Below are 12,908 nucleotides of genomic sequence, written 5' to 3'. Positions count from 1 at the left end.
ACTCGTGCAAAATCTGGGTCTCAGCTTCCTCGTAAATAAAATACATAAAATTAACAAACTATGTTGAACTTTTTTGGCAAAAAAACCAACCCTTGGTTTGTGGAGGTGATGAGATAATAAAGGAAAAACATGTGGCATGTTGGCAGGCTCTCAATAAATGGAAGCTACGATACTTTGATTACTATTATTAACCATCTTCAAGGAGTCCAGGGAACCATGATAAAACTTAGCCACGCCTTCCCCACAACTGCATTAAGTAGCATCCAAGCCCTCTTTAATCAGAGCTCTAAGTATGTATTTCTTGGGAGGACTGGATAAACTTGGCACATTGCCACGAAGGACACCACCGTGTTTACGTGAAGCTGATAAAACAGCTGCAGATGAGAACTAACTTCCAAGTAACCAGAGAAAGGAGAGAGCTAAGACAAGTCCCACTCGCTTCCCTTTCGTCTTTTCCAAAGCTTTCAGGAAAAAAACCAGCACAGACAAACAGAGGAAGTGTAGGAAATTCCATAACTTCAAAGGAGAAAACTCAATGCCTTTTTACCCAAATTCATGTAGAAACACGGCTTTTGCAGACAACTACTCACATGCGAGAAGTTTCTAATACGATTTCCTTCATGGAGGGGAACTGCAGCTACCGAATGGAAAGCTCAAGAACACATCACACACAAGGGCATTGTGGGTGAGCCCTCAAACCTGAGACCTGGGAGGCCGAGGTCAAAGGCCTGAGAAAGGGAGCAGGTGGAGCAAAGATGCTCACACTGGACAGGCCTTCCAGAAAGGATCCACATTCCAAGAATCGGCTGCATGGGAGGGCAGACCGACTTGCTGACTTCACTTGCCTAACAAGGCAAACGGTCACTTAAAAGCGCCAGGGAGCCTACAGAAATAACCTAGCTCAGAATGTAGAAACTCTGGTTCCACAAAGGTCCAGAGGTACCAACAGAGGAAACAAGGGCAGATGAGGTACATTTTATACTTCTAAAGGTTTCTCTGCCTTTAAAATAAAATGCTGTAGGGGAGAATATTTAAAAGGCCGCTGAGAAGACTTCCGGTAAGATTTTCTACATTCACAAAATGAAAAATCTGATAACCGGTACTCTGAAAAGCATCACTAAAACCTCAATGCTGGGACTTCCCTGGTGGTCCACTGATTAAGAATTTGCCTTGCAGTACAGGGGACGCTGGTTCAATCCCTGGTCAGGGAACTAAGACACTACAGGCCACAGGGCAACTAACACAAACTAGCGTGCCATAACTAGAGATCCTGCTTGCCTCAACAAGATTCCCTGTGCTGCAGCGAAAACCTGATGCAGCCAAATCTACATATATGGAAAACAAACAAACAAACAAACTCAATGGTGTCTTGGCAGTTCTGAAAGCTCTATGACAAAACCTAGTCTTAATGGATAAAGGGGGCTCCAAAACCTAGTCTTAATGGGAAAAGGGGGCTCCAGGAACTGCAAACCAAAGAAAGGTGTGTGCTGGGAAGCTAATTTTGCTGCACCACAAATAAAAGTCTGGCATCATGCAGTAAAGTTATGCATACCCTATACCTCAAAAATTCTAGGATTCAAAGGCATCTGCTGCTACTGCTGCTAAGGCGCTTCAGTTGTGTCCAACTCTGTGCCGACCCCGTAGACGGCAGCCCACTAGGCTCCTCTGTCCCTGGGATTCTCCAGGCAAGAATACTGGAGTGGGTTGCCATTTCCTTCTCCAATGCAGGAAAGTGAAAGTGAAGTCACTCAGTCGTGGGGGACTCTGTGACCCCATGGACTGCAGCCTAAGAGGCTCCTCCGTCCATAGGATTTTCCAGGCAAGAGTACTGGAGTGGGTTGCCATTGCCTTCTCCGCCAAAGGCATCTATTCCCCCAAAAAACTTACACGTGGCATCAGTCTATAGAGATAAGAATGTTAGAGTATTGTTCTTAGCCGCAAACTAGAAAAGCAAAATTTGCCCATCGACAGTAGCACGGACAGACGGTTATATTCATACAGCGGAGTACTAGACAGCAGTGAAAACTATCTATGTATCTACACAAACTTACTAGGAATTGAAAGCCACGAAATGACACGCACAATTTCGCAGAAGTTCAAAAGCAGGCAGAGTAAAAACGGCGTGGTCTAGGCATGCAGACGCCGGTGGGAAAGCTATAAGGAAAAGTAAGAAAGTGAGTATCACAGAAGTCAGTGGACGGAGGAGGGAAGGTGCTCAGAAAGGGAACAGGAGGTGGGGGAGGCAATGCTGTTTTTTCACCTGCCTGTTTATTACTAACTAGTCTTCAGGCACGCACTGTGTGTGCGCTTTCCTGCACACGCCTCGCCTAATGATTCATCGGTAACGCTGCAGAGGGTGCATGCTCTGGAACGGGGCGGGGGGTGGGGGTGAAGGCCAGTCCCCTGGCCACTGGGCAAGGAGGGCCAGGCCGCGGTGCTCCGGCAGGGTGCGGGGGACCGGCGGCACCACCCTCCCCGCCCCCCGCCGCCCCTCAAGTCCCCCGCCTCCCCAGGCCGCGAGGTCCGCGCGCCCCGAGCTCGCCACGTCGGTCGTCCGGCGCGGGCGCCCGGGGCCGCCCGCCGTCCCGCCCGGGCCCGGGGCCCCGCCGGCGCTCAGCCGCGCGTACCTCTGCAGCGCCGGGGACGCCTCGCAGCTCCCGGCGACCGAGGCGCGGAGTGTTTCCGGGGCCGCCCGCCGCCCCCGCGGGCACCACTGGCCGCGGCCCCCGCCTCCTCCTCCTCCCGCGGCCCCGGGCGCGGGCGCGGCGCACGCGCGCTGCGCGCTTCCGTGCACGGGGGCGGCCGGCGGGCTGGGCCGTGCGCGGCGCGGGCCGGCGGGCGGGGCGGGGGCCGGGCGAGGCGGCGGCGGCGCGCCGGTGACGCTGCGGGAGCCGCGGCGGCCTCCAGCGCCGGGCGGAGTCGGCGGCCGCGCGGAGGACGCAGCCCGGGCCGCGCCGCGGGCCTTCAGGCGGGGCGGGGCGGCCGGAGCCGCGGCGGGAAGATGTTCAACGTGGAGACCCTGGAGCGGGCGGAGCTGTGCGAGAGCCTCCTCACTTGGGTAGGTGGGCGACGCGCTCCGGATGGGGGGCCCCGACCTCCGCCAGGCCGCCGTCCCGGGGTCCCCCACCCCCCCCACCCCGCGCCCGGCCGACGCTGCCGTCACATCCGGGGCGCGGGGCCCCCGGTGCTGGGCGGAGGCCGGGGCCCGCCGCGGGGACGGGGGGTGGGGGGGCTCCCGGGACCCCGGCCCGAAGCTCCCGCCTTTGTTGTCACGCTGGCAGGACGGCGCAGCCCCGGGCGGGGCGGGGCGGGGCGGGCGGAGCCGCGCGGGGAGGCGGGCAGGGGGGCTTCCACGGAGGCCCATTCCGGGCATCCGGGAGGAAGGGAGAGGTGCCGGGGGAAGGTGCTTGGGATGGAAATAAATCCGCAAGGCTGGGGGATCCGGGCGTCAGTAGTGGGAGTCGACATTTGCGGAGGGGTGGGGGTGAGCGCCACGCTGTGGCATTCTCAATTTTCAATTATTAAATGTTGATGGAAATTCTTACATGTGCCTGTAAAGGTGTTCCGTTCTCAAGCCAAAAACCGTGCCTGTAGCAGCCTTTTCTACAGCTGAACATTAACACCCAAGCTTGTGTGTTTCTCTTGAGTGTGGTGTCAGTACCTGGGTTGTGCGTGCGTGCGTGTGTGTGTGTATCTGCAGAGCCACGGGATAAACCCGGTGCTTCTTTTGGGGAGATTTTATTTCACTCACTGCTAAAAAACGTTAACTATCACTTTCAGTATCACTTTTAGAAGAAGCACTAACATTTATGGAGGTGACTACAGCATATGTATTAATGCTAAAGGTAAGAAACAGATGCCAAACGGATTATATTTAGCGGTGCCTTGGGTGACGAGCTTGGATTGTGGACTTGAGTCTCCTACGTGGGACCTTTGAGCGGAAGGGTTACTGGGACACTGCCCTAGGCTGGTTGTAACAAATGTAGTGAAAATCGTCTGAGGTTGTCATAATTTGTCTTTCGTCACAGATCAAGTTGTGTTTTCTGAAACAGTATGTACCGCGATAGAGGGGTCTGTTCAGTGACTTTTGCATGAGGCCATTCTTGGAATTTCAAATTGTTTGCAGTAGTATCTAGTTAACACACAGCTTACAGCTAGAGTGAGGTGCAACTTCACTTGGGGAAATGGGTTTCACAGCCGTATTTTAGGGCAAAGACAAAGCTGATAAAGTGTATAATGTGGCCAGAGTTTGACTGGGAGGACAGAGATAAAGGAAAGAATCACCACATTCTTTGATTTTGTGGAAGGACTGGATTTGGCAGAGGTTGTAAACAGAAGGTAGAGGATCTGAAAATGAGCATTTTTGGTCTGTGCCTCCCTCAGTGCTAGAAAGAAAAAAGCCAAGAGGGCAAAGATGAAGAAAGGTATTAAATCTGAAGTAGGGCTACATTGTTTAAAGTTTGGAAAGACAAGTCACGGAGAAAAGGTGTGTTTGAAGGGCATCTGCCAAAAGGCGGTGATCAGTGCAGTAATTTGGGTGAGAAGTGCTAATAAAAGTAACAGAAGAAGAATCACAGAGAGAAGTTTGAAGGGGTACATCATGGCAGCATCTGTTTAAAATCTGGTAAGTTGTTAAGAAAACAGATCATCAAGGTGATCAGCTCCACAGAGTGGTCAAGGGATCTGGCTTTGTAGAAAAGAGCCTTTTTGAAATTTCACTGGAAGGCTCATCAAGGAAAGTCTCTAGAGGGAAGATAAGAGATAATCAATGACAAAACTGGAGGGCAGAGTCCAAACAAAGATAATCAATTCTAAGACTTGGAAACATTTGAAAACATGGTACGGTTGAATCCTTTCCGAGTAAAGTTGAGTTTTAAACGCTGGGTTTGTTCTTCTAGTTGTTAATACAAATGTGGAAAATGTCTGAAGTAGCTGAAAATGTGCATCTACTCCAGTAGCTCCCCTCCTGTCTGAAGGCCGGATTAATGCCAAAGACAATTCCAAAATGAAAAGTGAGGAAAGAAAATGTATACTGTTCATTCCCCGGAAAAGACCTCCCCTGACATTTGAAATAATTTGCTCTATTTTGTACAAAGTTCTAGCCAACCTGGTTGTGCAATTGCTCCGCGCACAGCAGGTGGAAAGGTAACTGCCCCGCTCAGCAAGATGCAGGCAGTTGTTCTCAGTGACACAGAGAGCTGAAAGTTCAGCCCAGGTCATTCAGTCCTTGAGCTTCATATATGGCTACAGCCTCCACATTCAATCACTGAAGATTGTAATTATGGTCCCGAATATCGAATAAGAGCTTATTTTCACTCCACAGCATTTAGGTTGAGACTAGAGGTATATAGTACATATTAGAAGTTCTTCCACCAGAAATAGTTGAACTAATGCAGAAAACTAAGATCATGGCGTCTGGTCCCATCACTTCATGGGAAATAGATGGGGAAACAGTGGAAACAGTGTCAGACTTTATTTTGGGGGGCTGCAAAATCACTGCAGATGGTGATTGCAGCCATGAAATTAAAAGATGCTTACTCCTTGGAAGGAAAGTTATGGCCAACCTAGATAGCATATTTAAAAGCAGAGACATTACTTTGCCAACAAAGGTCCGTCTAGTCAAGGCTATGGTTTTTCCAGTGGTCATGTGTGGATGTGAAAGTTGGACTGTGAAGAAAGCTGAGTGCCGAAGAATTGATGCTTTTGTACTGTGGTGTTGGAGAAGACTCTTGAGAGTCCCTTGGACTGCAAGGAGATCCAGCCAGTCCATCTTGAAGGAGATCACTCCTGGGTGTTCATTGGAAAGATTGAAGCTGAGGCTGAAACTCCAATACTTTGGCCACCTCATGCGAAGAGTTGACTCATTGGAAAAGACTCTGATGCTGGGAGGGATACGACAGAGGATGAGATGGCTGGATGGCATCACTGACTCGATGGACATGAGTTTGAGTGAACTCTGGGAGTTGGTGATGGACAGGGAGGCCTGGCGTGCTGCGATTTATGGGGTCGCAAAGAGTCGGACACGACTGAGCGACTGAACTGAACTGAATAGCATCAAGGCACTTGAAAGGATAACTGTAGCCACCTGTACAGAATTCAATTCTGTGGGACGTCTGATTGCCCCAAATGTTGGCTAAATTCACTGTTGTATCAGAGAGGTTAGTCCCAGAACCATACGTTCCACATTTTTGTTGAAAGAGCAATGTTTGTTAAGAGACAAAGTATCATCCTACCTCGGAAAAATAGTTGAAGCTTAAATTCCAAATCAAAGTGGATGCACCAAGCAAGTTCAGCAGGACGTGCTGGAAAATTTCTACTCTCCCTGTCTCCCCACCCTCTGAGTCAAAATGCACTCTTACCTGTTAGAAAAAGTCTGCCCTACCTGGTACACCTGTCAGGCCTCCTTTCTCAACCAGTGCAGGAAACTATTGCTCTTTCCTAGGGTTAAGAGACTGAGAAACTAGAAAGAGTCAGGAATGCCCCCAATTAATGGCAGGAAGCTAAGTGGAGCAGGAACCACCCCACACAGTGACATCCACACACCCTTGTGAATTTTCGTATGCAGTGGCCTATGAAACAGTGCACTGGTGCTTACAGTTAGGAAGGGTGTGTTTCTGTGGTGATCTCTCCCCCATTCCACTCGCTCTGCCCTTCTAACTCTGTTCTACTTACCATTGGTGTCCTCTACTGGAGGAATAAAGGAGTCAGATGTACAAAAAGACATAGTTTTTAAAAGCTTTAACTTTCTTATTTTCTTTCTTCCTAAGTCGAGGGCCAGTTTAACCTGTTTAGAGTATAGGTTCTGAAATTTGACCACCTGGCTTCAAATCCTGACTTGGTTGCATACTAACTGTGGGTAACTTTGGACGAGGAACTTCACCTGTGTTCAGATTATATTCAGGGTGACACTGAGAAGTGTTTCCTATGCATTTAGTATGGATCAGCATAATTGCAGGGCTTGTCGAACTACTGGTTGCCTGGTCTGGATTCCAGAGCCTGTAATTCGGGAGGGCTGGGCTAGGATCTGCTGCTCTGCATTTCCAACAGGTTTCCAGGTGGTGCTGTTAGTGACCTGAGCCCCCACACTGAGAACCACTGCTCCAGAGCAGGGTTTGTTAGCCTTAGCATTGTGGCCGGTCGGGACTGGATCACATTCGTTGTGGGCACTGCCCTGTGCTTCCTGCAGGAGGTTTGATAGTAGCATCCCTGGTGTGTACCTCCTGGATACCAATAGCTCCCACTCAGTTGTTACAACTAGAAGTTTCTCATAGGGAGCGAGATCTCCCCCGGTTGAGAATCACTGCTGTGGAGACAGTCATTCCAGGTGAGCTCGAGCTTTCCCCTTCTCATGATTTTGTGGGGGTGGTGAGTTGGAGCTCCAGTTGGTATTAATAGAGCTTCTTGGAATTAAAAGAGAGGTTATGACCCTTGAGGCAGAGTTTCATGCCCTAATGTGGTTGACTGCAATTACCTTTAAATTTTAGTCTATTACTATCCTGAAACACCCTGCAGATGTTAACTCAAGAGTTTACGAGAACTGGTAGGTGACAGATTTTTTTTTTTTTTTAATTAAAATACCCATACCACAAAGTTCTTTTGAGGTGCACAATTCAGTGCTCTGTGGTGTGATCACAGATTGTGCAACCATCACTGCTATCTAATTCCAAGAACATTTTTATCGCCTCTGAAGGGAATTCCACAGAGAGAGTCTGTCTGGGACCTGCATTATTTTATCTCAAGGCAGAGATGGACACCTTCACAAGCAGCTAAAAAACCTCAAGAGCCAACTCAGAAAATAATTTTTTGGAAGCCACATTTAAAAAATTAAAATGAAAATAGTTTTAAGTCCCAGGAGAGAAACAGATACAGTCTTACAAGTAAATTACTTGCATTACTGAATTGCCTGCTTTATTGAGTTTTTTTCTTCTGATTGCCCAGTGGCAGTTTTCTGATCTTTCATCCTTTGCATTTGGTAACGCTTTGGATCAGAGGGCTCCACCTGCCAAACCGGTGCTCTAGCAACGAAGATTATTTGATGAACTTGTTAAAAATAAGACTCCCAGTCCCCTCCAACTTCCCAATTGATTCAGTGTACACCTAGGTCTGGGAACTATTGCTTAAGGCTTTTACAGGTACCTGATGTGCGCTTGTTTTCTAATTCATTCTTACCGCATCCCTCCAGAAGCTATTTTCCCCAATTCCCAGGTTGAAAACCTGGTATTACAAGAGGTAAACTGGCATATCCAAGGTCACACAGCCAGCAGATTAGGCGCCAGCCTGGAGGTGGAGTTAGTTGTTTTGTTTTTTGAGGGGAGGGGGACGCCCACGCGGCAGGTGGGATCCTTTTTCCCCAACTAGGGATCAGACCAGTGCCCCCTGCACCCCCTGCACCCCCTGCTTTGGAAGCGTGGAGCCTTAACCGCGGGACTGCCAGTGAAGTCGCTGTAGTTACTGTTTACCTTCCAAGCATGTTCAGTGAGAGGTCTTCTGGGTCAGACTGGGGGTCAGAAGATGAGTGAGGTGTGCACTCACCCGCTGCTCTTTTTTATTGTAAGCCTACAAGAAAGAGATGTATTCAGCAACTGTAGGATGACAGTGCGTATTTAGTTCTTTTTAAACTATTCAATACATTGTTACCACCACATTATCATTGAGAAGGCGACAGGCACTTGAGGGCGTGGAGTAAAATTCAGTGTCGTTTCCTACAGGTGATGTTTATCGGGTCCATTTATTCATTTACTAACAACATATTGAGCCTCTGCCTCCCATAGGATTAATGTCAGGGGGCCTGGCAGGCGCTCTTTCATCACCTCTCCCAAATAGACATCCAAGTGAAAACCACTCACTACGAGATCTTTTAAGTCATTTCCTTAGTTCCCACTGTGTAACCATCTCCGCCCACCAGACTTTGCAGAAAATGTGAAGAAGCTACTGACTGCACTTGTTCATAGCTCTTGGTTTAAAGATTTGATAGATGGCACGGCACAGAGACGTGGACACTGCCCCGCTGTGGGACAGTAGATTGCTGCAGCATTCGTCAGGGGCAGCTTGGCGATATTTATCAGAAACTTTAAAACGTTCGTACACTTTTGTCCAGCAAATTTACTTCTAGGAATATGACCCCATAAGTAAAACATATTGGAGGCAGATGGTCCCCTGAACATTATTTGCATTGTTTCCATGGTCGTTACCTGGTTTGACCTCAGCTGTGTTAACATGCAGTCAAGGCTATGGTTTTTCCAGTAGTCATGTATGGATGTGAGAGTTGAACCATAAAGAAAGCTGAGCACCGAAGAATTGATGCTTTTGAACTGTGGTGTTGGAGAAGACTCTTGAGAGTCCCTTGGACTGCAAGGAGATCAAACCAGTCTATCCTAAAGGAAATCAGTCCTGAATATTCATTGGCAGGATTGATGCTGAAGCTGAAGCTCCAATACTTTGGCCACCTGATGCGAAGAACTGACTCACTGGAAAAGACCCTGATGCTAAGAAAGATTGAAGGCCAGAGGAGATGGGGACAACAGAGGATGAGATGGTTGGATAGCATCACCGACTCAATGGACGTGAGTGTGAGCAAGCTCTGGGAGTTGGAGATGGACAGAGAAGCCTGGCGTGCTGCAGTCCGTGGGGTCGCAAAGAGTTGGACACGACTGAGTGACTGAACTGAATTGAACTGTGTGAACATATAAACCTGTTATGTTAACACAGGCCTCCCTGCCTCCTCCGTGCAGGCCTTTCTTCACGCTGCAGCTGCTGCAATCCTTGTACTATGCAGATGGCTCAGCCTCCCTCTCCTGCTTAGAATCCTTTGCCTGTTTCCCTTGCTCTGAGGATAAAATCCTAACGTGGCTTGTGAGGATTTGCAGGATGATGCTTCCTTCTTTAACCGTGTCTTCCACCGTTTACCCTTTTCCCTGTTCTATCCTCTGATGCCCGAACTCTTCCATTTTACTAACCTATAAACTGCAGAGCACAGCCTTTATCTGTTCTTAGAGATTATTTCTTTCCAAGTCCTGGTTGCACTACTGAGTAGAGTCATTGTTGGCTCAGTGTGGTATCTTGCTCAGAAATAACAAATGTGGCTACTGATTCTCAGCTACATCATGTTAGTGGTAATTCATGATATGTTTCAAATCAAAGTGAATTGAGGATATAACTCAGCTGTAGCTGTGATTTCTACATACGTATAAAGCTGATTTGGTTCTTTCTTTTTTCTGGCTGAGCCCCTTGCAGCATGCAGGATCCTGGTTCCCCAATCAGGGATCAAACCCGTGCCCCCAGCCGTGGACATGCAGAGTCTTAACCCCTGGACCACCAGGAAGTCTCCCACAATACTTTGGTTCTGAGTAAAAGAAATCTCAGCTTGGCCAGATGTAAAGAAGAGATGGATCTCGCATCACAGGAGACTCTGAGGTTTAGTTCGGTTGCTCAGTTTTGGCCTGCAGGACCTCATTCTTCTGTTCCTCTTCTTTGCCATTTACTGCGTTGGCCTCATCCTAACAGTCACAAGATGCCTGCTCATGGCCATTGAGGCCGCCAGCATCCTTATTCACACCAGGGGAGGTTGGCGTTCCTTCCCTGGAAGCCCACGTAAGCCTCTCTCTGCGTCCGTTTGGTCCAGATTGTCTTTGCCTGAGCGCCTGTGAGCCAGTCACTGGCAGAGTGAGTGCAGGTGCCCTGACTTTCTTAGGGAGGATGTTGAATGTGGGGAAGCTGGCCAGCATCCGCCACAGCTCCTTTTACCAAAAGGAAAAACTGGCAGTGCAGCCTGCAGTAAATTCCCCAGAAGGGAAAACATTTCTTACTGTTCTGCCTTTTTTTTTTTAATAGTCAGATCTTTATTTAAAACTCCAATCTGCCAGCTTAGTGTTTTCCACTAGCTCAGGGAGCAGAAGCCTTCACAGGCTTCCCAGCCTTCTGCTGAGAGGCTGCCTTCGTGGGAGCCTTTGCAGCAGCCATCGCTGCCCTTTTAGATGCTTGCTGAGCCTTTTTTGCTTCCTTGGCGGCCCTGCTGGTTTCTTCTCATTGAGCCTTCCGAAGTTCAGGTTCTGATTTCCTCTTGGCCATCACATCAGCAAGAGATGCACCCGTTTCAGCCCTCTGGAATTTGAGTGCACAGCAGGTTCTTTTCTTTTGAATTTCTTCTGACTGTCCCTTTCTGTGCTTGCTTCTGAAGAGGACAGTCCAGTTGATCTGATGAGGACTCCTCTTGGAGAGGAATGCCAGCTCACATTTTGCATCAAGAAACTGGAAAACCTTCCCATCAGTCCAGGCGTAGCACCCCCCCCCCCCCCATGCCCTGGGTAGATCTTGAACCCGCTGAAATGGCCCAGCTCCACCTTCAGGGCGGCTAATGCCAGAGAGAAGGAAAGATCTGTTCCGCTTTTTAAAAATGTATTCAACTCCAAGATGAGGTAAAGAATCCTGAGAATTCTGCTGTATGGTTAACCGTGAAATCTTTCTTTTCTCTCTCTCTCTTTTTTTCCCCCCTTTTTTCCAGATCCAGACGTTTAACGTGGACGCGCCATGCCAGACCGTGGAAGATTTAACAAATGGGGTTGTGATGGCCCAGGTTCTTCAAAAGATGTAAGAATAAATTGCTTTATCTTTTTCTGTGTTATGTACATGGATATTTATTAGATTGAAAACATGGCCAAAAAATAAAGTGTTCGCATGACACACGAGTTGCCTGTAGCCTGAGAACTGAGCAGCACGTGGTTTTGGTGGTCCATGCTTATTTCAGCTGCAGGGCAGTTAAGGCTGCAATGTTACAATACTCCAGCAGGTTTGGAATTCTTCGTGTGTGTTTTCAGCAAGTATGGCAGACATTTTCATGTAAGCATCCCAATTTTGCCATTCTAGAACGCTCTTAAGAGGCTTCCTCTTTCTGTAGGACTCTGCCCAGATGTCTCATCAGCAAGGCTTATATTTTTATATTTTATAAATATGTTTCCTTTATAGAATAAAGGAAAGGCATGCCCCATGTTCTGTGTCCCTGTTAACCTTCTGGTTGCTTCTAGAGTTAGGTAGCACCGTCTCATATGCCATGTATTTTGCTTGTTTATTTGTTATCTGCTGCTTTCGCAGACACACGTCTGCGGAGACACACACATGCAGACACACATCTGTAGAGACACACACACACACGTAAGCTCCCCTTGGAGGTGGGAGGTTTCGTTTGTTTGTTGCCGTATCCTGGCACCTACGACAGTACCTGGTTTTGGAGTAAGCCATCTGAAAATGCCCTTCTTTGTGGATCTAAAATAGTCAAATGTCAGCATCTCTGGTTCCGTCTGTATCACGGGTGCTCTGTTTACTGACTCATGGAAGGAGTGAGATACTCGTTTGAGATATATGATATAAAATAATCCCAGTTCTTTCCTTCTAAGCACTTTGAAAGCAAATTGGTTATAAAATTGATATTGTTAGGTTGTCTGGAACTTTTGACCTAGGAATTTTCAAATAAAGGGTTACCTGTGAATTCACGATGTCATTAAGTGTGACGTGATCTGGGGGACACGGTTGTCTACTGAAGCCTGAGACAGAGATTTGCCGGTGACTTGCTGAGGTTTCCTGCAGCTGGGTTGAGCACCAGTGTCATCACTGAAGGCGTCTTGCTGATGCTCGCCTTGCAGGGAGCTGTGTAGAGCTGCTTGTCTGAGAAGCAACTCAGATGCCTGCATTTCAGGGAATCTGCCTGCCTTTCACGTTAGGGGTCCGTGCCTAAGAACTATAGCTTGCCGTCTTTCTTCTGCACTCACGTGGCACATCCCTCCTGATACACAGGCATGTAGGCTTTTTGGTGGAACTGCAGGAGGCTTGCCTAAAACCTGACCAGCCCTGGTTCTGATGCTGAGAGGAGTGGGGCCTGTGATTTCCATGGTCACCTTTAAGTGGTGCCCTAATAG

General features: G+C 48.4%; 2 protein-coding genes and 1 pseudogene across 10 annotated transcripts in view; 1 reads left to right on the top strand and 2 right to left on the bottom strand.

The window, feature by feature from the left end:
* Nucleotides 1-2,773, bottom strand: part of RNF170 (ring finger protein 170) — a 34,365-nt gene extending 31,592 nt beyond the window's left edge. Inside the window, exons 1-2 of one of the 5 annotated variants that reach the window (XM_018041826.1) lie at nucleotides 2,628-2,772; nucleotides 2,052-2,154 (exon numbers count right to left, since the gene is read on the bottom strand). The gene's annotated coding sequence lies outside the window, so the exon portion shown is untranslated. Of the gene's footprint in view, nucleotides 1-2,051; nucleotides 2,155-2,627 lie in introns of all 5 variants that reach the window. The other 4 variants (XM_018041827.1, XM_018041828.1, XM_018041825.1 and 1 more) reach the window with 4 other exon arrangements.
* Nucleotides 2,906-12,908, top strand: part of HOOK3 (hook microtubule tethering protein 3) — an 88,989-nt gene continuing 78,986 nt past the window's right edge. For 3 of the 5 annotated variants that reach the window (XM_018041821.1, XM_018041824.1, XM_018041820.1), the window contains exons 1-2: nucleotides 2,906-3,058; nucleotides 11,501-11,586. In XM_018041821.1, coding sequence (XP_017897310.1) covers nucleotides 3,002-3,058; nucleotides 11,501-11,586 — 143 coding nt within the window. In that variant the 5' untranslated portion in view covers nucleotides 2,906-3,001. Of the gene's footprint in view, nucleotides 3,059-9,521; nucleotides 9,564-10,154; nucleotides 10,591-11,500; nucleotides 11,587-12,908 lie in introns of those variants that run through there. The other 2 variants (XM_018041822.1, XM_018041823.1) reach the window with 2 other exon arrangements.
* Nucleotides 10,882-11,444, bottom strand: LOC108634065 (annotated as a pseudogene).

This window comes from Capra hircus, chromosome 27 (assembly GCF_001704415.2).
Source record: "Capra hircus breed San Clemente chromosome 27, ASM170441v1, whole genome shotgun sequence".
In the NCBI taxonomy this organism is placed as follows: domain Eukaryota; kingdom Metazoa; phylum Chordata; class Mammalia; order Artiodactyla; family Bovidae; genus Capra; species Capra hircus.
Note: the sequence above shows the minus strand (reverse complement) of the source record. Positions and strands in the feature narration are given on the sequence as shown.